The sequence below is a fragment of the Dermochelys coriacea genome, chromosome 4, assembly GCF_009764565.3.
Source record: "Dermochelys coriacea isolate rDerCor1 chromosome 4, rDerCor1.pri.v4, whole genome shotgun sequence".
In the NCBI taxonomy this organism is placed as follows: domain Eukaryota; kingdom Metazoa; phylum Chordata; order Testudines; family Dermochelyidae; genus Dermochelys; species Dermochelys coriacea.
The window spans coordinates 95,041,979-95,068,540 of record NC_050071.1 but is presented as its reverse complement, the minus strand read 5'-3'; the positions used below and the strand labels follow the sequence as shown (position 1 = coordinate 95,068,540).

The following is a 26,562-nucleotide window of genomic DNA, read 5'->3' as shown; positions in this document are numbered from 1 at the left end:
GAATTTGTGATTCTTCATTCTGAAAGTCAGATACACTAATATAGATTGCAAATGCAAGTACATCTAAGCTTTCTAAGGGTTTATATAATATAAATTTAATCTAGGCTGAAGGAGAGACTGATTGTCTTCTTGACATGCATGTGTAGTTACCATTAATATTAATAGGATTTCTATTCATTTTTGGAAGAAATAGAAATTAAAACTGGAAAAGATCAATTAGATCAGTGTTTCTCAAACTGAGTGGATCCCAGTGATCAACTCCTCCCCTTCCCTCAACTCTTCCCCCTCTCTCCCAGTGCCTCCTGCATGCCGGGGAACAGCTGGAAGGGAGGGGGAGGAGTAGGGAGAGGGAGGAGTGGGGATGGGACGGGGTGGGCCTGGGGGAAGGTGTGGAGTGGGGTCAGGGCCTCGGGCTGAGCAAGAAGGGCTTGGGGTCTGCCAAAAATTTTAAATCAAAATGGGGGTCCTTGGGTTGCTAAAGTTGGAGAACCACTGAATTATCTATCTATTAGTTTATCACCCATGCAGTCCATCACCCAGCTCTTCAGTTCAGTTTCACAGGACTCTAATAATCATGGTGGACTGATTTAAATCACAGCAATTTAAATCACCAATTTTAATCAAAGTTTAAATCAGCGAGCTGGAAACCTTGATTTAAATCATCAATTTAAATTTTCGCAAAAAGAAAAGGAGTACTTGTGGCACCTTAGAGACTAACAAATTTATTAGAGCATAAGCTTTCGTGAGCTACAGCTCACTTCATCGGATGCATTTGGTGGAAAAAACAGAGGAGAGATTTATATACACACACACAGAGAACATGAAACAATGGGTTTATCATACACACTGTAAGGAGAGTGATCACTTAAGATAAGCCATCACCAACAGCAGGGGGGGGAAGGAGGAAAACCTTTCATGGTGACAAGCAGGTAGGCTAATTCCAGCAGTTAACAAGAATATCAGAGGAACAGTGGGGGGTGGGGTGGGAGGGAGAAATACCATGGGGAAATAGTTTTACTTTGTGTAATGACTCATCCATTCCCAGTCTCTATTCAAGCCTAAGTTAATTGTATCCAGTTTGCAAATTAATTCCAATTCAGCAGTCTCTCGTTGGAGTCTGTTTTTGAAGCTTTTTTGTTGAAGTATAGCCACTCTTAGGTCTGTGATCGAGTGACCAGAGAGATTGAAGTGTTCTCCAACTGGTTTTTGAATGTTATAATTCTTGACGTCTGATTTGTGTCCATTCATTCTTTTACGTAGAGACTGTCCAGTTTGGCCAATGTACATGGCAGAGGGGCATTGCTGGCACATGATGGCATATATCACATTGGTAGATGCGCAGGTGAATGAGCCTCTGATAGTGTGGCTGATGTGATTAGGCCCTATGATGGTATCCCCTGAATAGATATGTGGACAGAGTTGGCAACGGGCTTTGTTGCAAGGATAGGTTCCTGGGTTAGTGGTTCTGTTGTGTGGTGTGTGGTTGCTGGTGAGTATTTGCTTCAGATTGGGGGGCTGTCTGTAAGCAAGGACTGGTCTGTCTCCCAAGATCTGAGAGAGCGATGGCTCGTCCTTCAGGATAGGTTGTAGATCCTTGATGATGCGTTGGAGGGGTTTTAGTTGGGGGCTGAAGGTGATGGCTAGTGGCGTTCTGTTGTTTTCTTTGTTGGGCCTGTCCTGTAGTAGGTGACTTCTGGGTACTCTTCTGGCTCTGTCAATCTGTTTCTTCACTTCAGCAGGTGGGTACTGTAGTTGTAGGAATGCATGATAGAGATCTTGTAGGTGTTTGTCTCTGTCTGAGGGGTTGGAGCAAATGCGGTTATATCGTAGCGCTTGGCTGTAGACAATGGATCGAGTGGTATGATCTGGATGAAAGCTAGAGGCATGTAGGTAGGAATAGCGGTCAGTAGGTTTCCGATATAGGGTGGTGTTTATGTGACCATCGCTTATTAGCACCGTAGTGTCCAGGAAGTGGATCTCTTGTGTGGACTGGTCCAGGCTGAGGTTGATGGTGGGATGGAAATTGTTGAAATCATGGTGGAATTCCTCAAGAGCTTCTTTTCCATGGGTCCAGATGATGAAGATGTCATCAATGTAGCGCAAGTAGAGTAGGGGCATTAGGGGACGAGAGCTGAGGAAGCGTTGTTCTAAGTCAGCCATAAAAATGTTGGCATACTGTGGGGCCATGCGGGTACCCATCGCAGTGCCGCTGATTTGAAGGTATACATTGTCACCAAATGTGAAATAGTTATGGGTCAGGACAAAGTCACAAAGTTCTGCCACCAGGTTAGCCGTGACAGTATCGGGGATACTGTTCCTGACGGCTTGTAGTCCATCTTTGTGTGGAATGTTGGTGTAGAGGGCTTCTACATCCATAGTGGCTAGGATGGTGTTTTTAGGAAGATCACCAATGGACTGTAGTTTCCTCAGGAAATCGGTGGTGTCTCGAAGATAGCTGGGAGTGCTGGTAACGAAGGGCCTGAGGAGGGAGTCTACATAGCCAGACAATCCTGCTGTCAGGGTGCCAATGCCTGAGATGATGGGGCGTCCAGGATTTCCAGGTTTATGGATCTTGGGTAGCAGATAGAATACCCCAGGTCCTGGCTCCAGGGGTGTGTCTGTGCGGATTTGTTCTTGTGCTTTTTCAGGGAGTTTCTTGAGCAAATGCTGTAGTTTCTTTTGGTAACTCTCAGTGGGATCAGAGGGTAATGGCTTGTAGAAAGTGGTGTTGGAGAGCTGCCTAGTAGCCTCTTGTTCATACTCTGACCTATTCATGATGACGACAGCACCTCCTTTGTCAGCCTTTTTGATTATGATGTCAGAGTTGTTTCTGAGGCTGTGGATGGCACTGTGTTCTGCATGGCTGAGGTTATGGGGTAAGCGATGCTGCTTTTCCACAATTTCAGCTCGTGCACGTCGGCGGAAGCAGTCTATGTAGAAATCCAGGCTGCTGTTTCGACCTTCAGGAGGAGTCCACCTAGAATCCTTCTTTTTGTAGTGTTGGCAGGAAGGTCTCTGTGGGTTAATATGTTGGTCAGAGGTGTGAAACCTGGAAATCCTGGACGCCCCATCATCTCAGGCATTGGCTCAATCCTGGCGATACTCTTAGCCCAGCGGAAGAATCTGTCCTAACTCGGGGCCTCTCCTTTTGCCCCTCCACCCCCACGAACATGATACAGTTCTGTGGTGACCTAGAATCCTATTTTCGACGTCTCAGACTCAAGGAATATTTCCAACACACCTCTGACCAACATATTAACCCACAGAGACCTTCCTGCCAACACTACAAAAAGAAGGATTCTAGGTGGACTCCTCCTGAAGGTCGAAACAGCAGCCTGGATTTCTACATAGACTGCTTCCGCCGACGTGCACGAGCTGAAATTGTGGAAAAGCAGCATCGCTTACCCCATAACCTCAGCCATGCAGAACACAGTGCCATCCACAGCCTCAGAAACAACTCTGACATCATAATCAAAAAGGCTGACAAAGGAGGTGCTGTCGTCATCATGAATAGGTCAGAGTATGAACAAGAGGCTACTAGGCAGCTCTCCAACACCACTTTCTACAAGCCATTACCCTCTGATCCCACTGAGAGTTACCAAAAGAAACTACAGCATTTGCTCAAGAAACTCCCTGAAAAAGCACAAGAACAAATCCGCACAGACACACCCCTGGAGCCAGGACCTGGGGTATTCTATCTACTACCCAAGATCCATAAACCTGGAAATCCTGGACGCCCCATCATCTCAGGCATTGGCACCCTGACAGCAGGATTGTCTGGCTATGTAGACTCCCTCCTCAGGCCCTTCGTTACCAGCACTCCCAGCTATCTTCGAGACACCACCGATTTCCTGAGGAAACTACAGTCCATTGGTGATCTTCCTAAAAACACCATCCTAGCCACTATGGATGTAGAAGCCCTCTACACCAACATTCCACACAAAGATGGACTACAAGCCGTCAGGAACAGTATCCCCGATACTGTCACGGCTAACCTGGTGGCAGAACTTTGTGACTTTGTCCTGACCCATAACTATTTCACATTTGGTGACAATGTATACCTTCAAATCAGCGGCACTGCGATGGGTACCCGCATGGCCCCACAGTATGCCAACATTTTTATGGCTGACTTAGAACAACGCTTCCTCAGCTCTCGTCCCCTAATGCCCCTACTCTACTTGCGCTACATTGATGACATCTTCATCATCTGGACCCATGGAAAAGAAGCTCTTGAGGAATTCCACCATGATTTCAACAATTTCCATCCCACCATCAACCTCAGCCTGGACCAGTCCACACAAGAGATCCACTTCCTGGACACTACGGTGCTAATAAGCGATGGTCACATAAACACCACCCTATATCGGAAACCTACTGACCGCTATTCCTACCTACATGCCTCTAGCTTTCATCCAGATCATACCACTCGATCCATTGTCTACAGCCAAGCGCTACGATATAACCGCATTTGCTCCAACCCCTCAGACAGAGACAAACACCTACAAGATCTCTATCATGCATTCCTACAACTACAGTACCCACCTGCTGAAGTGAAGAAACAGATTGACAGAGCCAGAAGAGTACCCAGAAGTCACCTACTACAGGACAGGCCCAACAAGAAAACAACAGAACGCCACTAGCCATCACCTTCAGCCCCCAACTAAAACCCCTCCAACGCATCATCAAGGATCTACAACCTATCCTGAAGGACGAGCCATCGCTCTCTCAGATCTTGGGAGACAGACCAGTCCTTGCTTACAGACAGCCCCCCAATCTGAAGCAAATACTCACCAGCAACCACACACCACACAACAGAACCACTAACCCAGGAACCTATCCTTGCAACAAAGCCCGTTGCCAACTCTGTCCACATATCTATTCAGGGGATACCATCATAGGGCCTAATCACATCAGCCACACTATCAGAGGCTCGTTCACCTGCGCATCTACCAATGTGATATATGCCATCATGTGCCAGCAATGCCCCTCTGCCATGTACATTGGCCAAACTGGACAGTCTCTACGTAAAAGAATGAATGGACACAAATCAGACGTCAAGAATTATAACATTCAAAAACCAGTTGGAGAACACTTCAATCTCTCTGGTCACTCGATCACAGACCTAAGAGTGGCTATACTTCAACAAAAAAGCTTCAAAAACAGACTCCAACGAGAGACTGCTGAATTGGAATTAATTTGCAAACTGGATACAATTAACTTAGGCTTGAATAGAGACTGGGAATGGATGAGTCATTACACAAAGTAAAACTATTTCCCCATGGTATTTCTCCCTCCCACCCCACCCCCCACTGTTCCTCTGATATTCTTGTTAACTGCTGGAATTAGCCTACCTGCTTGTCACCATGAAAGGTTTTCCTCCTTCCCCCCCTGCTGTGGTGATGGCTTATCTTAAGTGATCACTCTCCTTACAGTGTGTATGATAAACCCATTGTTTCATGTTCTCTGTGTGTGTGTATATAAATCTCTCCTCTGTTTTTTCCACCAAATGCATCCGATGAAGTGAGCTGTAGCTCACGAAAGCTTATGCTCTAATAAATTTGTTAGTCTCTAAGGTGCCACAAGTATTCCTTTTCTTTTTGCGAATACAGACTAACACGGCTGCTACTCTGAAACCTGAAATTTAAATTTTGTTTTGCATTTGTGCCTTTTAGTTATTTAGTTATTTTTAGGGCTGTCAATGAATCGCAGTTAACTCACACAATTAATTCAAAAAATTAATCACTATTAAAAAAATTAATCGCGATTAATCACACTGTTAAACAATAGAATACAATGTCACCTGAAAGTGAGAACACACGTTCGCATGGCACTTTTATAGCCGGCGTTGCAAGGTGTGCCAGATATGCTGAATATTTGTATGCCCCTTCAAGCTTTGGTCACCATTCCAGAGGACATGCTTCCATGCTGATGATGCTCATTAAAAAATAATGCGTTAATTAAATTTGTGACTGAACTCCTTGGGGGAGAACTGTATGTCTTCAGCTCTGTTTTACCTGCATTCTGCCATATATTTCATGTTATAGCAGTCTCGGATGATGATCCAGCACATGTTTGTTTTAAGAACATTTTCACTGCAGATTTGATAAAACACAAAGACGATACCAACGTGAGATTTCTCAAAATAGCTACAGCACTCAACTCAAGGTTTAAGAATCAGAAATGCCTTCCAAACTCTGAGAGGGACAAGGTGTGGAGCATGCTTTCAGAAGTCTTAAAATAACAAAAAGGAAAGGAGTACTTGTGGTACCTTGGAGACTAACAAATTTATTTGAGCATAAGCTTTTGTGTGCTACTCTGAAACCTGTTAAAATAGCAACACTCAGATGCGGAAACTACAGAACCTGAACCACCAAAAAAAAAAAATCAACCTTCTGCTGGTGGCATCTGATTCAGAAGATGAAAATGAACATGCATCGGTCCGCTCTGCTCTAGATCGTTACGGAGCAGAACCCATCATCAGCATGGACGCATGTCCTATGGAATGGTGGTTGAAACACGAAGGGACATATGAATCTTTAGCGCATCTGGCACATAAATATCTTGCAACTCCAGCTACAACAGTGCCATGCACACACATGTTCTCACTTTCAGGTGACATGGTAAACAAGAAGCAGGCAGCGTTATCCCTTGCAAATTGTAAACAAGTTTGTTTGTAAGAGCGATTGGCTGAAGTAGGACTGAGTGGACTTGTAGGCTCTAAAGTTTTACATTGTTTTATTTTTCAATGGAGTTATGTTTTTGTACATAATTCTACATTTGTAAGTTCAACTTTCATGATAAAGAGATTGCAGTACAGTACTTGTATGAGGTGAATTGAAAAATACTATTTCTTTTGTTTTTTACAGTGCAAATATTTGTAATAAAAATAAATATAAAGGGAACACTATACACTTTGTATTCTGTGTTGTAATTGAAATCAATATATTTGAAAATGTAGAAAACATCCAAAAATATTTAAATAAATGGTATTCCATTATTGTTTAACCATGCGATTAATCGCAATTCATTTTTTTAATCGATTGACTGCCCTAGTTATTTTCCTAAAGAACAGTTGATTCTTATTGGTTGGTAACCATTAAAACATGATGACTTGCAACTAAATATAGCCTTTATACTACATTTGGTACTTCTTTTCGTCAAACAGGAAATATACTATCTATACACATTTATTTCAATAATTACATAATTTAATTTATATTTATTATGAGTCTTAATTTCTACATTTTTTTTATTATGTTAGAACAGGAGTTCTCAAACTTCATTGCACCGTGACCCCCTTCTGACAACAAAAATTACTACAGCACCACAGGAAGGGGACCAAAGTCTGAGCCCCCCCCAAGCCCCGCTACCCTGGAGGTGGGAGGTCAAAACCCCACTGCCCCAGGTCAGGGGCCCAAAAGCCGAAGCTAGGGCTTCACCCCTTGGGCTTTGGCCCTGGGCCCCTGCAAGTCTAAGCTAGACCTGGTGAGCCCATTAAAATAGGGTTGCAACCTACTTTGGGGTCCCGACCCACAGTTTGAGAACTGCCGTGTGAAAAAATAATAAATAATGCATTTCTCATTTACTAAATGATTAAAATTTTGCTTGTGATTTGCGTCACGCTCTTTGGATGGAAATTTAAATTCAATGACAAATGCTCAAAAGGAGCATTTTATATTAATTAAATAAAACAACCTTAAATATTCTGGATACACAAGAAAAAAAATCAAAACAAGTTTTGCATTTAAAACTAACAAGTTTATTAAACAAAGGAAGTATTATATATAGTTAGGGAACTGACCTGAATATTTCTGGTAACTATGTCCTTCAGGATTTTAGAACTAGTAGATCTCTTCCTCTTACACCTAGCTTTTAATCATAGATTAGAAAAAGAAAACTTTCCTGTTCTTTCAACTCCCAGTTGGTTTCTTAGCTTTGAATGAACTAGACATTGAACTGAACTAATTGAATACACTGAATTGAAGAAAATATTCTCTCTGCACCTGCAGAAGACGCTACTGCTGTCAAAAGTTGATGTAGCATTTCTGTAAACTCTGGATCGAGGTGCTTACCCAGAGACTTCCAGCAGTTCAGTGGCTTGACTTTCTTTAAAACTTGGCAGCAAATATGTACTGTTGTTATTATTTGTTTTATTTATTTATTTATTGAAAAGATTTTAATAGATTATAAATTTAGGCCTCAAAATAGGATGTTAATTTCAAATTTAATTTTAAATAGGTTTATTTTGAAAAAAATAAACCTGGTTTTAATTTAAATTAAATTAAAAAATTAGATTTTTTAAAATCATTGATTTTTATTTACCCAGGTAGTAATAGAACCATATTGCTTCCTTTTGAAATATACTCTATAGTTTAATAGGAAATAAATCCTTATTTGTAGTATTATTTCTAAGTACAACCTAATGAGCAAGGGACAAAGTAATAAAATCCCTTGCATTTGTCATCTTAAGCCAAAATCCTATAGAAATATCAGAAACGCAGGGCTGGGAGGGACCTTGAGAGGTCATCTAGTCCAGCCTCCAGCACTGAGGAGGGACCAGAATAACTTTAAAAATATTTTTAAAATATACAATAAAAAATAATTTGCCTGGGCCTTATCCACTTACAAAATATTAGGCCCAGATCTGAATAAAAGCATTAATTATATTAGATATGAGGATGTCTGATATGACAGTAACATATCCATCAGCTTCCTTCGATACACTCTCAAAAGAAGTGTCTAAGACATCTGTACTGTCATTAAAAAGATGCCACAACTACATTACGATGTCAGCCTAAATGGATTGGAAATTATGATGACCGGAGGGCATTCAGTCCATCCTGAATGCTTTGAAATATAGCCCCTACTCTTACTGTTTTCCAAAGTTACCGCCCAGACATCAGTCATGTTTTACATGGGGATGATGCCTGCAACAGGTTATTCTTTAAAAATAAATTTCTTTACTGTAAAGTAGTCTCTAAGGTGCCATAAGTACTCCTTTTTCTTTTTACTGTAAAACTGGTTAGAAATAAAGAAAAATACTTGATCAAAACCATTTTTGTCCCCTCTAAAAATAAACCAATGTGCATATCCCAAAAATGTCTCATTGAGGCCAGCTACCTGTATAATATGTTTCAATCTGATTAAATTTGAAATTGTCAGACTAATAAACTCATAACCCAGGGTCTAAATCTAAAGCCTGAAACTATTTCAGCGATAGCATATGAAAGCTATAACACACTTCTTATGATCAAAGAACAGCTGGGAAACAATGGCTCAAACTAATAATGTGCCTGTTCTTAGGAAAACTATATCTCTATAGCCAAATTCAGCACAGCCCAAGTAAACAGACCCTTTGCAGGAGGACCTTTGATTGGAGAGATGGAGTCATCCCTCAAAGTCGTGGAACACTGGCACTGTAGCTATTAGCAGCAGATGGAGAGAGCTGGGATAGCTATTGCAACAATGCTGCTGTGAGACAGCCCTTGTGATACCCCATACACCATTAAACATAAAACTAAGACAACTTATCAATCATGCCATGTGCTACAAAGTCATAGCTGGCTAACATTGCAGTATGCGCCGAGCAATTCTACAATAATTAATAAGATCCTTGGGAATGACATTCCCAAATCCCCCAGGCTTTGTCCTACATGATCTGCCAAAGTCAATATACTCACTTAAGGGCTAATTCCGTGAAGTGCTGAACACCCTTAACTCTCATTGTCTTCAATTAAGTTAAGGGCACTCAATATCTTGAATAATCAGACTGCATAGACTACACAAAGTAGATTAGGTGAGGGAGTGGAAGGGACTACAGTTAACTGCACTAAATCTAAGGTCTGATACCAAGATGATATGGAAATCATTACCACTTTCCCCATGAGACTGGTTCCCAAGCAAAGCCAAACTGGTAGCCATTCAATAGCTCATTTACAACTGAAATAATTCCAACCTGAATGTATGAGCTAAATTCCAAATTTTCTTTCATACCTTTTCAACTTACTCCTCAAAATGATTTTGCATGCTCCCAGTAAACAATCGCTTGTGACGATAAATCAAAACCTCCTTTGAACAATCCATTCCTAGAGGGCACGATCTTCACACTTTTCTCCCTTTCTTTTCATCTTTCTTTAAAACTCCTCTTTAAACCATAGTACCCAATTGAACTCTTCTATATGCATGCCTCACTTGGCCTATTTTAACATCTGTCGAGAGTCAATCTTAATACCGTAATTAATATCCATTAATATCCTAATGTTTGGTCACCTGTTAAGGTACATACTTGCTATATACTAGACTGTATTTTGTCTAGGGAGACATATGTGGATTCATGAGTCATGCTCTATACTTTGTTTCCTTTGTGTACATTTTAGTGTTCTTTAACTTTATTTAAACAAATTGCAACAATGAACACCCACACAGCAGAACAAAACAAAAAATATGCTGAGGGAAAAAATGAGGGTCTAATGTCAAAAAGATGTTAAAAAGTGCATGGTATTTTAGTCATGATTCAAGATTGATTTGTTTTTGGTTTGGCCTAACCAAGACCATTTCAACAACTTAAATGCCAGACTTGCAACCATTAGTCATCAAATTAAGGTGAAATGAAAAGACTTTCTTTTTGTATTCTGCAGCACATCTTCATAAATTCAATTACAGTGAAAGCTCTGGAAATGTGCCTTGAGACAACAATGTCAGGAAATACATGCTCTACTTACTACAGTTTGTCCGGCTATTGGACACATCACAGAGAGAAGAAGTGCCACAAGAATCAGGGCAGGAAGTATCAATACATCTCTGGTCCCCTTCCTGACATGGTGGCTGACCTGAAGAAAAAACAATAAAAGCTTGTTACTATTAGGGTGACTAGATGTTCCGATTTAAAGGGACAGTCCCGATTTTTGTGTCTTTTTCTTATATAGGCTACTATTACTCCCCACCCCCCGTCCTGATTTTTCACACTTGCTGTCTGGTCACCCTAGTTACTATAATGGTTTAGTAGAGGAATAAAAGTGACAGTGTAGTGGTCAGAAGACACAGTTACAGATTAACAAGCACAGACTGCTGTTAGACCACCAGAGTACTTGTCATTTTCAAGGTATTTTCTGTGGTGAGCATAGAGCCCCCAGCATTTCCACTAGTACATCTGGGACACCAGTGCTTAAAACATTTCTAAGGTGGAAAAAAACTTATTGGTATTTAACAAGATTTCTCCTTTCGCTCTTCTTATCCCCAGGTTTAAATTAAATTAAATGTGAGAAAGTTTATAGCCCAGATTCTGGGCTGTGCATGAGGAGTACTTTCAGCCTGTCACATAGGTATTTGGGGAAGAGTATAAGAGGAATAAGAAGCTGGGTCAAAGGGGAATGGTATGTCCTCTCGCCTCCTGGCTGGTTAAAGCAGGGAAAGCCTGTGGGAATTATTCCTCTGTATTTTTCAACTTATTTGCTTTTTGTTTTGTAGACAATAAAAACAAAGGGACTTAAAAGACTAATACCTAAAGCTTTGTTTTCCTTCCTTGGCTGGTGAAGCTGCCCACCAGCCTATAGAGCAATGGTTCTCAACATTTGTGGCCCAATCAGCTCACAGCTGTTGCCTTTGTGACATCCTCAGGGCAGGTAGTATATATATTGTATAGATGTGGCCCATATAACACACAGAGAGCTGCATATGCAGTCCACAATCGTAAATAGGTTGGGAACCACTGCTATAGAGGGATATCCAACAGCCAAATGCAGCAAAGTTTACGCCTCACCAGAGAGCTTCCATGTTTGAAACTTTGGCCCATCCGCACTTCCTCTCACAGAATACTATCTCTATTGCTCTATTACTATCTATGTGCTGTATGACTCTGAGTCCTCCCCACCCAACTAATATCTTTGCTAAGGGTACAGCCGGGGCTGGCATTGAAAGTCACCTCCTTTATGTGGCTTTGGCTGTTTTGTAAAGTTACCTCAATTAACTGCTCTTGAACACAGAGACTCAGTGTATAATGTTATCACTCCATCAAGTTTAAAATCATATTATTACAATTGTAATTTGTATTGAAGTAGTGTCCATGGGCACCAACCACCAGATACTGTGCAGACACACAATAAAGAGACAAGACCCGTCCCCAAAGAGCTCACAATCTAATTTATGTAGCTTAACCCTGAGCTAGGTGTATCAAGAGTATCTTTTCATTCCTTCGGCGGCTTCACTTCATCTGAGGTATGGCAGAGGATGTATGTTTTACATCTTTACCACATTTGCTACAGTACAATATGGTATGCACATACAGGAACTAATAGATTTTTGGTCTTTTTATTTTACAAGAGCACTTGATCCTAAAATGAAACTCATAGGATAGGAAAATCTTTACAGACTTCCAAAATTGTCATAAATCTGGGCATTAAAACATATTTTTAAAGTCTCGCCACCATCACACCTCAGCTACCTCCTACCCATCTCCCAAAGGGAGGTCCTTTCTCAAGTCCTTGGTATGCTACCATCTGTGGGTACAGTACAGGTTCTTTCTAATCATAATACAGTCCACATTGAATTCATATAAACACAGTCTGCCATGTCTTTAGAAAGCATCATAGACTTAGTTTTGATTACTTCCATATTGGATTTCTATTTTCACAGAATGAGACAGCATTAAGGTCGTAATTACATTTCCTTAAGGTATGTAAGGAAGGTACGTTTTCTCATTCAATAATATGGTAAGCCAATATTCATTTGTAGATTATATGGATGAAGTAGCAAGTTACTGGCTGTTCTCCCTCTCATACCTATTCTGATGATATCACAAATGTGCTACTATTACTCAACTGTTTTTTGAAGCCAAACCAACATCCTAAAATCATTTAAGAACTTCTCTGCCTCTCTTAGATGCATCCATACTCCTGTGAAAAGATGAAAGAATGGTTATTTACCCTTCAGTAACTGTGGTTCTTCGAGATGCTGTAGTCAGTATGGATCCCATTCTAAGTGCACATGTACCTCACGTGTGCAAGCTCAGAATATTTTGAATAGTAATGTCTGTCAGGGAGTGGAGGTAGTGCACCCCTGGAGAAAAGCAAAAGTCAGTGCCTATGGGCAGGAAGTCATGTGATCCACACTGACTACATCTTGAAGAACCAGAGTTACTGTAGTGTAAATAATCGTTCTTTCTTTGAGTATGTGTCATTGTGGATTCCACTGTAGGTGACTGGCAAGCAGTATCTTCTTCAGGTAGATGAACATGAGAAGTATCAACTGCATCAGTCAAATAAAGATTGGAGTACAGTCTCCCAAACGTATCATCTGCTCTAGCAGCCAAGTCCAGTGCATAATGCTTGACAAATGTGAGCAGTTTATTTCACGAGCAGCCTTGCAGAGTCTGGATACTGGCATGTTGCAGAAACATGCTGAGGATGTCGCTTGAGCTCTGGTAAAATGAGCCCTAACTGTCAGAAGGGCATCAGCCAGTTGGCAGCACAGTGAGATACACTGTGTTATCCATTTTGAAAGTCTTTAGGCTGAAATGGCTTACCCCTTTGGAGCGGCCAGCCATAGCCACAAACTGATGTAAGGATTGTCTGAATGATTTGGTCTTATCAGCATAGTATTGGAGTGCTTTGGATACATCCAAGGTGTGGAGCTGCTTCTTCCCTGTGATGTAATGTGGCTTTGGGAAAAACACAGGTAAGTTGATGGAATTCTGAAACCATCTTGGGGAGGAATTTTGTATAAGGTTTCAGGACCACCTTATTGCTCTGAAATGAGGTGCATGTAGGTTCTGCCATGAGCACCTGGAGCTCACTCAGGTGGCTGAGGTGGCTGAGGTGTTGGCAATCAGGAATACCATTTTGAGAGGAAGATGGTAGATGGAGCACTCCGAGAGGGACTCGAAGGGAAGCTCCATAAGTTTGAAGGACAGCACTGAACTCCCACACTGGAGCAAAGTCTCTAACCAGTGGGTAGGCATACATAAGGCCATTAAGAAATTTGGATGCCATCAGATGGGAGAAGATCAAAAGTGACTATCAGTGGATGATATGCTAATATTGCAGCGAAATGGACCTTAACTCAACTGAATGAAAGTCCAGAGTGTTTTATTTCCAACAAGTAGTTCAGAATCTTTGGTATCAGATCCTGCACCAGGTCTAAATCATGTTGGCCATCCAGAGAATCTTTTCCGTTTAGAGGAGTAAATTTTCCTTGTGCATAGTGTCCTACTCCATGCCAGTATCCCCTGAACATATGAGGAGTAGTCCCTTTCCATGATGCTCATCCAGTCAACATCCAGGCCATCAGTTGCCAAACTTTGGGTCTTGATGGACTATTGGACCCTGATCTTGAGACAATAGTCTGGCCAGTCCAGGAATATGATTAGGGGTTGTGCAGACATCTGCATCAAATTCATCAGACAGAACAGTCTCAGCCATAGGGAATGGGGTGAATCTTGCCTCGTCTCATCTGGCTTTGGCAATCACCCTGGGGATTAGTGTGATCAGTGGGAAGGTATAAAGAAGGCCTTGATTTCATTGCAGAAGAAGGCAGCCGGCAAAAATCCCTGGTTCATGCCTCCTCTGGAACAGAAGTTTAGGTACTTAGTGGCAAACACCAGTTTCCCCACTGGTGGAATATTGAGCTGATGATGGATTCAGCAGTGACCACGCATGGTTGGTAACAGATTGCTTGATGAGGTGGTCTGCCAGGTCCCTGTTGTCTCCCAGAAGGTGCAGCTATGTTGGATTTATGCTGCATGGGGAGCACCAGTTTGATAACATGATCGCTAATTCGTGGGGGCTGGGGGAGCAGGGAGACACGGAGCAGGCACCCCCTTGTTTGTTTAGATAGTATATTGTGGATGTATTGTCTGTCAGTATCTGCACTATTCAGTGTCACAGGACCAGGAGGAATGCAAGACATGCCAGCCTGATGGTTCTGAGCTCTAAGATGTTTATCATAGTTTCATTTCTTCCAAGAACCAAACCCCTTGTATCTGCAGATTATCCTTGTGGACTTCCCAACCCTTACCAGATGGGTCCATGACTATTGCTCTGAACGGTGAAAGAGTCACAATGGCGCCCCCTTTCAGAATGGTGTCAGGAAGCAATCATCAGGTCAATTTCATAAATATGTGGAATGGAACCACAAATGACTTGCTCATCTGATGCACTGCAGGAGAATACATTGAGTTGAGCCAGAACTGTAGGGATCCCAGGTGAAGGCTGGCAAAGTGTGTCATGTATGTACCTGTGGACATATGGCTAATAATGTAAGCTGGATTTGTACCATCATCACCATGTGTGAAATCACCATATACAGTAATGACTGGAGAGCAAGGAATTTGCCTTGAGTTAATTAAGCCCTTGCTATGATGGAATATATTTTGTCTCCTATGAACTCCATCATCTGGGACAGAGTAAGAGATGACTTATTATAGATCACACGAAGCCTGGCTGGATGAAGAGGGAGAGAGTATAGTTGAGACTTGTCAGAGCTTCCAGATGTGATATGCCTCTGATCAGCCAGTGGTTCAGATACAGATGTATGTGGATGTCCTTCTTCTTTACATGCATTGGCACTACAGGTAGGCACTTCATAAAGACTGTCAATGCTGTGGAGACTCCAATGAGCAGTATGTTGTACTGATAGTGGCTTGGCCCCATTATAAATCTCAAATACTACTTCTTGTGGGCTGGGAAGATGCCAATGTGGTAGTACATGTCCTGTAGATCAAGAGCCATGAACCATTGCTGAGCTTGGAGGGATGGAATAAAGGAGGCAAGCATTATCATCCTCTATCTGAGTATGTATTTATTGAGTCTCCTCAGGTCTAGCATAGAATGAAGACTCCCTTTTTCATTCAGTATAAGGAAATATCAGGAATGCAAACCTCTTCCCTGTAATCCTGAAGAATCTCTTCTACAGCTCCTAGATGAAGTAACAAAAGCACTTCTTTTTGTCAAAAAGATTCTCTAAAGAGAGACAGGGAAGAGAGGCATGGAAGTGAATTGAATAGTGTAGCTGTGGGCAACAGTGTCCAATACCAATTTGTCATCTGTAATGTCCATCCATGCCTGATGAAAGGGAGTGAGGCAATTTCTGAAATGGGCTTTGGGTTTGTTTTGGAATGGCTCTCAAACATCTCACCAAACCTGCTGCTTCTCGGAGGGAGGCTGATGTGTGAGAGAGGATGACGATAGGCACCTCAGTAAAGAGCAGGGTCTCTTTCTGAGTGGATACTCAGACTGATGACGATGTGAAAAAGATGACTGTCTCCTTCCCTGAAGTGGCTGGTACTGGAAGAGCTTACAGTACAATTCTGGGGTATAAACGCCCAAGGATCTGAATGTTGCTCTGGAATCCTTGAGGGAATGAAGTGCCTCATCTTTTTGTGCACTAAATAAATCTATGCCATCAAAAGGAAAGTCCTCAACTGTCACCTGGACCATCTTTGGTATTCCAGATGCCCAGCACATTGTGATTGTCATAGCCATGGAACGGACATTTGTACAGGATTCATCCATTGCCGTTTGTAGCACAGACTTGGTTACCATCTACCCCTCCTTGACTGTGTCTTTTATTTTTTTCAAGACAGAAATGGGTCATCCTTTCTCACATCAAAAAGCTGTTTGCATGAACAGTGCTTGACAATTGAAGGGCTACCTAAGAATAGAATTTCTGGACAAAAATATCCAGCTCTTTGGTGTCCTTGACTTGATGCCCTTGGTGGATCTGGTCTTCTCCTACACTACAAAGATAATGAGCAACCCCAGTATCAAATGGGCATAAAAATGCTAGAAGTCTTTAGGTGGGACCTAGTAGTGTTTTTCCACCCGCTTCGAGGTTGGGGGGAGTAAGACCAGGTGTGCCACAGATACTTTGCTGGATCCAGAGACCCTTCAAAATACAAAGTACAGACTGAGGCAGTGTGGTCTGTCTGGGTCAGTAGAGGGAGACAAAATTATAGGACTAGCATGAGCTACTGAAAGCTTTCCAGAGGCAGACTGGTGTGGGGGTACCAAAAATTTAAACAAGATGTAGATAAGTATTTGAATGTGTGAAAGCTTAGCTGAATAGGCCCATGTCTATAAATCCTCTGAGGTTCTTCCATTACCATTCTGAAATGGGGTACATGGAGACTATATTTTTATTTTAAAAGATCAGATGGTCAACTAACACGTGGTCATGTCATGTCTTCCTGCAGGCTTGATTACTTCCTGAATTGAATGCTCTCATTAACATTAAAAGTAAGGAATTTACTCTTTCAATTGTCTTAGAGAGACTTTCAGTGCGTCGCCTCCAGCCCCCACTAACATAATATTTGCCTTCACTGTAAACTGATTCTGCACATGTGTGTGTGACACAAGAATCTGTACAATTTGGGAGTTTCTTAAGCACATATTTGGTAGTGCCCAGTATTACACGGGTTATAGAGAAATTTCAATTATAAGGCCATTTTCTCACTATTTAAAAAAATTAGCATTGTGGGGAGAGTTTTCATGTTTGGACTCTGCCTGGAATTGAGCTTGAGGAAAATTTGAGAAAATCCCTTCATCCAGTTTGAGTCTGGTGAGGATGTAAAACACTGTTCTCATGCTTTAGAATTTCAGTCATATTTCTTCAGACAGAGCTACAGCAGAAAAGACTGAAGTTAGAAAGCAAAAGCTGGGTATGGTCCTAAGTGAGGACAAAAGTAATTGCAGGGATTGTTTTGGCAAAACTCTGACTCCTTGAAAACTGTTTACTGAGCATACAAAACAGATACACACAGTTCCCCTATGTGAAGCTAGTTCAAAGAAGGGATCAAAGAATCTACAAGTTCTCCTGGCTTTGATAGCAAAGCTTCTAAGTTATGTAAAGTGACATTATAACAAATGAACTTACAAGCTTGGATGGCAGAGACAGCAGAATGTGTAAAGCACACAGTCTGACTAGGTCTGAGCTGCACCCTTAGGAAAAGCACAGGAAGGTCCTCTCTCTTTACAAAGTGCAACTTATTTCTCTTGGTACAACAGCCAGTGCCTGGGGTATGGTGGAGCTGAGGCATGGCCCAACCTGTTCTGAATGCCCTAGGGCAGTAGGGAAGGTGTGGTCCCTGAACTCCCAAATGTAAGGACTGGAATTCTGCCTGGCCCTTATGGGGACTGTGCAACGGGCAGAGTAGAAATCTCCACAGTATGCACCCTGATAAGAACCAGGCAGAACTTCAGTCCTAAATAAATTTAGAGAGATGCTTTCCCAGTGGGAAAACTTGACAAGGTTGTCTAAATGAAGGTCCCTGCTCTTTGGCAGATTGCTAAAAGTGTTTAACAGCATTTTACTAAATGTTTAGGGATAATGAACAGAAGAGGAAATTTTCGTATAATTTAAAGGCATTGCAGCTAAAGTGTTTAGATGGGAACACTTTAAGCTGTAAGCATATAGTCAGAACATTGACTGTATAATAAAGGCCCCTTCTCACTCTTTATCTGCTCCTTGTATCTTTGAGTCATATCTGGTCACTTTACTGACAGAAACAAAATTTTATTACTCTTAGTCCCACAGTGGCAAGAAAAGCAATGAGTGAGAGAGAGCAAGAGAGACAGACATGCACCTGGATTCTATTGTGTCTCATGCACCAATGTGTCAGCTAAGTCATCTTGTATTAGCGATGAATAATTTAGGAGACAGAAAGTAAGGTGGATGTGACAAGGTTATTTCAGAAAGGCATCTTTCAGAGGCTTCTAGAAACAGTAGTACAGTTTCTAGCATATTCCACTCTCCTTTCTCAACTCCCCTCCTTTCCCCTGTATCTTGCAACCTCCAACAGAAGAAGCAGAGGGACCTGGAAAGTACAGTATAAGGCTGGGGATGCAGAGAATGATAACAAAAAGAGACACTGGAGAAGGGGAAATATGGAGGAGAGGAAATTGAGCCTTGATTAGGGTTGCACAGATATAACTGAGGGCAATACTTGGCTCTGGGTTTTATATCTTCATATGACAGAAATGTAAAAACTATCCTGCTGTAGTTTTCACCAATGCAAGTTGTAAGATTTAACAATCTTGGTGGAGGAGAATGAGTTGAATTTCTCTGCTTTATTTCTTCAGTTATTCTTTAGACCAGATGACCTAAAATAGCAATGGGAAGGGCCAGAGATGAAAAAGGTACCAGAGGAGAGTGGACTTGTATGAAAGGATTTTCTTTTTTTCCCCAAAGTGTGTCAGTTCTGTGTTCTGCAATTATTGCCAGTTGTGAGCATTTACAACATACCTGTTTTTCCCCTTACTGAGCTTCCTACATTTAACCAGTAGTTCAACAATGAGAACACTTTCTTCCTCTAATTCTCTGTTTTCAATCAGGAAAGTCTTTCCCCGGAGGTTCCTTGCCAAGTGGCAATAACCACTAATGATATGTAAATGCCACTGAGCCATCCTAACCGCAGGGAAACTCTTAACAGTTGGGTTTATTGAAATACAGAGAATACTAGTATTTTTTAAAAAACGGATTAGTTATGAAACCAAATGCTAGGATAGCATTTCCATCTCTTTGCTTAGCCTCAGAGTAGATTCTTCAGGAGTGGTTAAGAAAAAGTGCTGACTGTAATGTGGAGGAGTGGGGGGCACTTCTTGTGTGCCAGTTGGGGGACAGACATCCTTATGTCCTTTTTTCAGAGTAGCAGCCGTGTTAGTCTGTATTCGCAAAAAGAAAAGGAGTACTTGTGGCACCTTAGAGACTAACAAATTTATTAGAGCATAAGCTTTCGTGAGCTACAGCTCACTTCATCGGATGCATTTTATGTCCTTATGTCCTTATTTCCCACAAGGAAGTTCCAGTACAGAGGGTAATTGGGGATTGGTTGACTTACTGCAAAGAGAATGAAACACAGCATACCCTTATTTTCACTGCAATTATCTTCATCACTTCCATCTTTACAGTCATTATCCCCATCACACTGGAAAGCACTGGGAATGCACTGTCCATTTCTGCACTCCATCAGACCCTGACTGTAACATGCTGGGGAAACAATAACACATTCCAATCATCCTACATGTCTACAGGCCTCATTTCTTTTAAAGATAATTTTTGAAAAAATTATTATTGGAGGGGCTGGCAGCAACACTTAGAAAGGTAGCCCAACTGTTACCATTATAAAGACCCTGTTTTTAGCTGCTTATAAACTTTCTCAAATTTTAAACATTTGGGCTGAAATTTTCCTTATCAGGTATCTCCCATCAGGCTAAATTCTTCTAGAAAATTTCAGCCAAATGATTTGGCTTTTTCTAAGAATGAGGGTAAGGAAAAATAAGTTGTTTTACCCATGTTAAAAAATGTTTCAAAAATCTCCAGTGTCTGCATTCTTTGGAGCAGGGACTTGAAATTTGATTTTTGGGGTTTTTTTTGGTTTTTGCTGTCTCTGCACAAAAACATCCAAATTTGCCAAATGATAAGACTTTGGGGGGGGAGGGGGAAGAGAACAGCTTACACATGATCAGTAGATTTTTGCAGATACATTTTTGGAAGACTGTCTGCTCTGAGCATGCTCCAGTTTGTTCCTGAGCAGGACTTTCCATGTAGTATCAGCTGGGGATGATGACAGCTCTGCCTGGTCCAGTCTGGGTAGCTGAACTGAGAGCCTCTCTCTCTTGTGCTCTAAATGGATATGGCTACACAGGGATAAAAAAACCACAGCTGGCCAAGGTCAGCTGACTTGGGCTCACAGGACTCAGGCTCTGAGCTGAAAAATTACTATGTAGAAGTCCCTACTCCAAAATGCTTACAATTTAAGAAGGACAGTTACAGCATTCCAATTGAAATGATAATGAACCAGAAGGAAACTACAATACATTTTGACAACCAGAAGGAAAGGTTAAGAACATAAGAACAACCATACTGTATCAGACCAATGGTCCACCTAGCCCAGTATCCTGTCTTCTAACAGTGGCCAATGCCAGGTGCTTCAGAAAGATTGAACAGAACACGTAATCATCAAATGATTCATCCCCGACACCCATTCCCAGCTTTTGGCAAACAAAGGCTAGGGACAATTCAGAGCATGGTTTTGCATCCCTGCCAATCCTGACTAATAGGCATTGATGTACCTATCCTCCATGAACTTATCTAGTTCTTTTTTTAACCCGGTTATAGTCTTGGCCTTTATCACATCCTCTGGCAAAGAGTTCCACAGGTTGATTGTGTGTTGTGTGAAGAAATACTTCCTTTTGTTTGTTTTAAACATGCTGCCTATTAATTTAATGTGGTTATCCTTAGTTCTTGTATTATGAGAAGGAATAAATAACACTTCCTTATTTACTTTCTCCACACCAGTTATGATTTCATAGACCTCTATCATATGCTCCCTTAGTCGTCTTTTTTCCAAGATGAAAAGTCCCAGTCTTATTAATCTCTCCTCATATGGAAGCTATTCTATACCCCTAATCATTTTTGCGGTCCTTCCCTGTATCTTTTCCAATTCCAATGTATCTTTTTTGACATGGGGTGTTAAGATCTGCACACAGTATTCAAGATGTGGGGATACCATATAGAGGCAATATGATATTTTCTGTCTTATTATCTATCACTTTTCTAATGATTCCCAACATGGTTTTAACTTTTTTGACTGCCACTACACACTAAGTGGAGGTTTTCAGAGAACTATGCACAATCATAGAATCATAGAAGATTAGGGTTGGAAGAGATCTCAGGAGGTCATCTAGTCCAACCCCTTGCTCAAAGCAAAAACCAATACCAGCTAAATCATCCCAGCTAGGGCTTTGTCAAGCCAGGCCTTAAAAACCTGTAAGGATGGAGATTCCATCACCTCCCTAGGTAACACATTCCAGTGCTTCACTACCCTCCTAGTGAAATAGTTTTTCCTAATAGCCAACCTAGACCTCCCACACTGCAACTTGAGATCATTGCTTCTTGTTCTGTCATCTGCCACTACTGAGAACAGCCTAGCTCCATCCTCTTTGGAACCCCCCTTCACGTAGCTGAAGGCTGCTATCAAATCCCCCCTCACTCTTCTCTTCTGCAGATTAAATAAGCCCAGTTCCCACAGCCTCTCCTCATAAGTCATGTGCTCCAACCTCCTAATCATTCTCGTTGCCCTCCGCTGGACTCTCCCCAATTTGCCACATCCTTTCTGTAGTGGAGGGCCCAAAACTTGATGGAATACTCCAGATATGGCCTCAGCAGTGCCATATAGACTCCAAGATCACTTTCTTGAGGGGTAACAGCTAATTTAGACCCCATCATTTTCTATGTATAGTTGGGATTATGTTTTCCAGTGTGCAGTACTTTGCACTTATCAACATTGAATTTCATTTGCCATTTTATTGTCCAGTCACCCAGTTTTGTGAGATCCCTTTTGTGACAGGGTCGGGCCAGATGGTTATAAGAGAGCGATTTTTTTTTCTTTTTTCCCCAGGGGAGACCGCGAACGCAGTCCCCCACTACCACAAATTATGCAGTCGAGTTTCCCACATTTGGAGAAATCACAGGGGTCAGCACATCCGAAGTGCAATGGATGAGCCTCACCCTGGGAAAACCACCCTCGTGATCATGGTATCTCCCCTGCCAGGTAAGTATCTTATTGGAATCCAGAAAGTGGATGGGTGAAGCCCACCCACTGCTAAAGGATCCCCCCCCCCAGCCTAAGGGGGGGTCCACAGGACCTGGAAAACCAAATAATTACGGGGGACAACTAATGAACAACAGGGACAGGAGTGCAGTCAAAGGGTCAAATGAAGGGAACTGGACGGGGACACTGAGCAGAGAAGCCCGGACAGTGCCCACTGCTCCTCGAAGGCGTCAAGGGAGTCAGTGGACGCCGCCCAGAGGAACTCTGCCCGGAGGCGTAAACGGACGGAGGATTAGAAATAGGCCCCACAGTCACAGGAGACTCCAGCGGCCAACCTCCTCACTCTGGTTTTATAGATGGCCACTTTAGCCAGGGCCAGGAGGAAGTTGGCCAGGAGGTCCCATGACTTAGTGGGGCCATGGACAGGGAATGCATAGATAAGGAGGTGAGGGGATAAGTGCAACCAAAATCTTAATAAAATATTCGTGAGGAGCCGGAATAGGGGCTGCAGCCTGGCACACTCCAGGTAGACGTGCGCCAGGGTTTCCCACACGCTGCAAAAGGGACAGGTGTCCGGGATTGGGGTGAACCACGCCAAGTACACGCCCGTGCTCACAGCCCCGTAAAGGAGCCGCCAAATGATATCTCCAGTGGGCCTTGGGACCAGGATGAAATATAGGCCAGCCCACCGGGGCTCCCCACCCTCTAGAGGTGGCAGGACACGAGGGTGAGGATGTGAAGGGCGTGGAGCACAAGCGTTTATAGGTGTTTCCTTGGCGCGGTCTGGAAACGGACCAGTTGCAGCTTGTGTAGCTGGCTCACGGTGAAGGGGTGGGGTGAAGGGGTGGGGGGGGTCGGTCAGGTCCATGGGGCAGGGGCCCGATGAAAAGGTCTGGAGGGCCTGGAGTGGAGGGTAGACGGGGCACGCCTTCCCTTAGGACCCGGTTGAGATAAACCTGAGCAACGGGTGGCAAAGCGGCCCTCACCTCCTGAAGTACGCGCAGGGGAGTACAAGGTCTGGAGAGCCCCATGCGTTGAGTGAGTGTCAGTGGATCCAGCCAGTCTCCCCGGTCGTAGTCCAGGAGGTCTCCGACTCTGGTGACTTCTGCCAGGACCAACCTCAGGCGCACCGAGGGGGACTCCACCACCTGCACACAGAGCTGGGGGTTGTGTAGCAGGGGCTCCGCGAGGAGATCTTCCCCCATGGAGGCCACCATGGACCTGGTCTCCATGAACAGTTTCCAGGTCCAGAGGAGGACCTGGTAGAAGACCGACAGCCCAGAGAGGTCTCGTGGAAGACCTCTCGGGCCAAACTGAGGGCTGCCGTGAATCTCCAAGGCAAGCAAATCCGCCAATAAGCGCAAGACCCACCAAGGTAGAAGAGACATTTTGTCACACTTTGTAACTCTTCACAGTCTGCTTTGGACTTCACTATCTTGAGTAATTTTGTATCATCTGCAAATTTTGCCACCTCACTGTTTACCCCTTTGTCTAGATCATTTATGAATATGTTGAACAGTACTGGTCCCTGTACAACCCCCTGGGGGACACCACTATTTACCTCTCTCCTTTCTGAAAACTGACCATTTATTCCTACCCTCTTTCTCCTATCTTTTAACCAGTTACTGATCCAAGAGAGGCCCTTCCCTCTTATCCCATGACAGCTTACTTTGCTTAAGAGCTTCTGGTGAAGGACCTTGTCAAAGGCTTTCTGAAAAATCTAAGTACACTACATCCACTGGATCACCCTTTTCCACAAACCCCCCTCAAAGAATTTTAGTAGACTGGTGAGGCATGATTTCCCTTTACAAAAATTATGTTGACTCTTCCCCCAACAAATCAAGTTCATCTATGTGTCTGATAATTCTATTCTTTACTATAGTTTTAATCAATTTGTCTGGTACTGAAGTTAGGCATACTGGCCTGTAATTGCCAGGATCACCTCTGGAGCCCATTTTTAAAAATTGGAATCACATTAGCTAACCTTAGGGTAACTATGTTTGCCACAGTATGTTACCTGCAAGGACATTTACCACTTACTAAGCTTTATGAAATCAAATTACCTTACATTCTTGTATTTCTAGCAATATTCCATCCTTAACATTTTGTTAAAACAGTACTGATATGGAGACTTAAGAAACCAGGTAACTTACAGCAATTGACTTCATCTGACTTGTCTATACAATCATGGTCACCATCACATACCCAGTCTACCGTTATACATCTTCCATCTCCACATCGATGTTGCTTCAGTGGATTGCAATCTGATGAAAAATTAGGAGGGAAAAAAAAGGAAAGAAAAAAATTAATTCCAATTGTGAAATTCCTATTTCTGCTTGACAATTCTATGCTCTGAAAAGGTCATTATCATTACAAATTTGGCAATTTAGTGTTAGATTAACTACAGTACACTAGGTTACCATACTGCAGTATTACTTAAACTATTTTATACTTTTAGTAAATGCCCTGAACAAAGGAAAAACTGATGTAAAATGAGGTCAGAATGCTGAGAGAGATGGAGCTTGCACCAGCTCTCTCGTCACTATTAGCACTACTTAGGTTCCTAGAGAAGGCCTAATTGGTCAGAGATGGGCCTAATTACAAGACAGGGGTTAGGAAGTTGTAACCTGAAGAATTATTACACTTATAAGATTATGTATTGGGGTGCAACAGGCACTTGTTACAGATAACTGGTTCTTTTCCTAGATGGAAAATTAGAGTTAATTGAGAAGATGGTTATTTGGTGAAACACACACAGAAACTTTATTTAATACAGACAAGTATAACTGACGTAGTAGGAAAAGATCAATATACATAAATATAAGGACAAGATAAGTGTGGTAAAGTGGTTTCCTGTACTATTCATACTTATAATCTTGCATGGTGCATACTCACAATTTATGGAGACCATTGATAACCATATAGAAGGGAAAGTAAGTGGAGCCCATCAGAATGGAGGTCCTGATTCAGTTTACACCATCGCAGGGACCCAACAAACCCAAAGAAACGGGAACTGGGTGTAACATTTTATACCATTAATTATGGTAATAGTATGGATATATACCATGTTTGATCCTTTACCCTAATAATTATAAGGTCAATAGCTGCCCCATCCACATGGGTTTGGGGTGTCCATAATTAAGCATCAGACATTAATATTCATGATTTATATACTTATTTCTTAATAATTCCTATATATAAATGTGGTCTAACTGCTTACATACTCCATAGCAACCTAATTGCCAAAGCCCCCTGTGATGGGATCCCCAGGGTGAAAGCTGGACTATGGGACCACTGAGCCCTCCAAACTTACCAGCCTGGGCTGCTTTTCACATGGTCATGTTAATGTCAGGCTATAAGCCTCTGACAGGCACTGCATTTACACAGCCAGCCACAGGCAGGGACACACCCAACTGAGTTACATGAATGAACTCCCAGCCACTCATGAACCATCAATTGGGAGCCACTTCCGCCCCAATTCCAGAACTGTGCTGTCTTGCACTGGTCAGAGCCTGGCCAGTGTAAGATCATTACTTAATTCACCACTTCTTCATAGGAAAGTGGACATGCACCAGCCTTTGTAACCCAAGCTGAGATTCTCCTATCACTTCAACCAAAAACACACTGTTTTAGGTAAAATATAAAACAGATGTATTAATTATAGAAAAATATAATCACTTAAAATCTATGTAATAGGCATAGAGATAAAAATGGTTACCTAAGAACTAAAAATAGAAATTGTCTAAATTCTAACTTTAACAGACTAAGCAAGATTTGAATCAAACAGTTTCTCACCCCACAGATGTTACACACAGCTTACAGTTCCTCAATACACAGATTGGACTCCGATCCAGCATGGGACCAATTCCCCTAATTCCAAGTCTTTGTCTTTCAGATGATCTTCTGGATGTTGAGATGGGAGGTGGGGGAGAGACCAAGTGCTGTCACTCTCTCTCTTTTTATACCTTCTTCCAGCTGCTAGAAAGATCCCTGCTGTGACATGGGGGTCAGGCAGTCCC

General features: G+C 42.3%; 1 protein-coding gene and 1 non-coding gene across 2 annotated transcripts in view; both read right to left on the bottom strand.

The window, feature by feature from the left end:
* Positions 1 to 26,562, bottom strand: part of CORIN (corin, serine peptidase) — a 324,441-nt gene that overhangs the window by 84,246 nt on the left and 213,633 nt on the right. Inside the window, exons 8-10 of the mRNA XM_038400915.2 lie at positions 24,697 to 24,807; positions 19,855 to 19,977; positions 10,722 to 10,829 (exon numbers count right to left, since the gene is read on the bottom strand). Of these exons, the coding sequence (XP_038256843.1) occupies positions 10,722 to 10,829; positions 19,855 to 19,977; positions 24,697 to 24,807 (342 nt within the window). The remainder of the gene's footprint in view (positions 1 to 10,721; positions 10,830 to 19,854; positions 19,978 to 24,696; positions 24,808 to 26,562) is intronic.
* Positions 22,388 to 22,551, bottom strand: LOC119855321. The gene has a single exon (XR_005292828.1). It is a non-coding gene; the product is annotated as a U1 spliceosomal RNA (small nuclear RNA).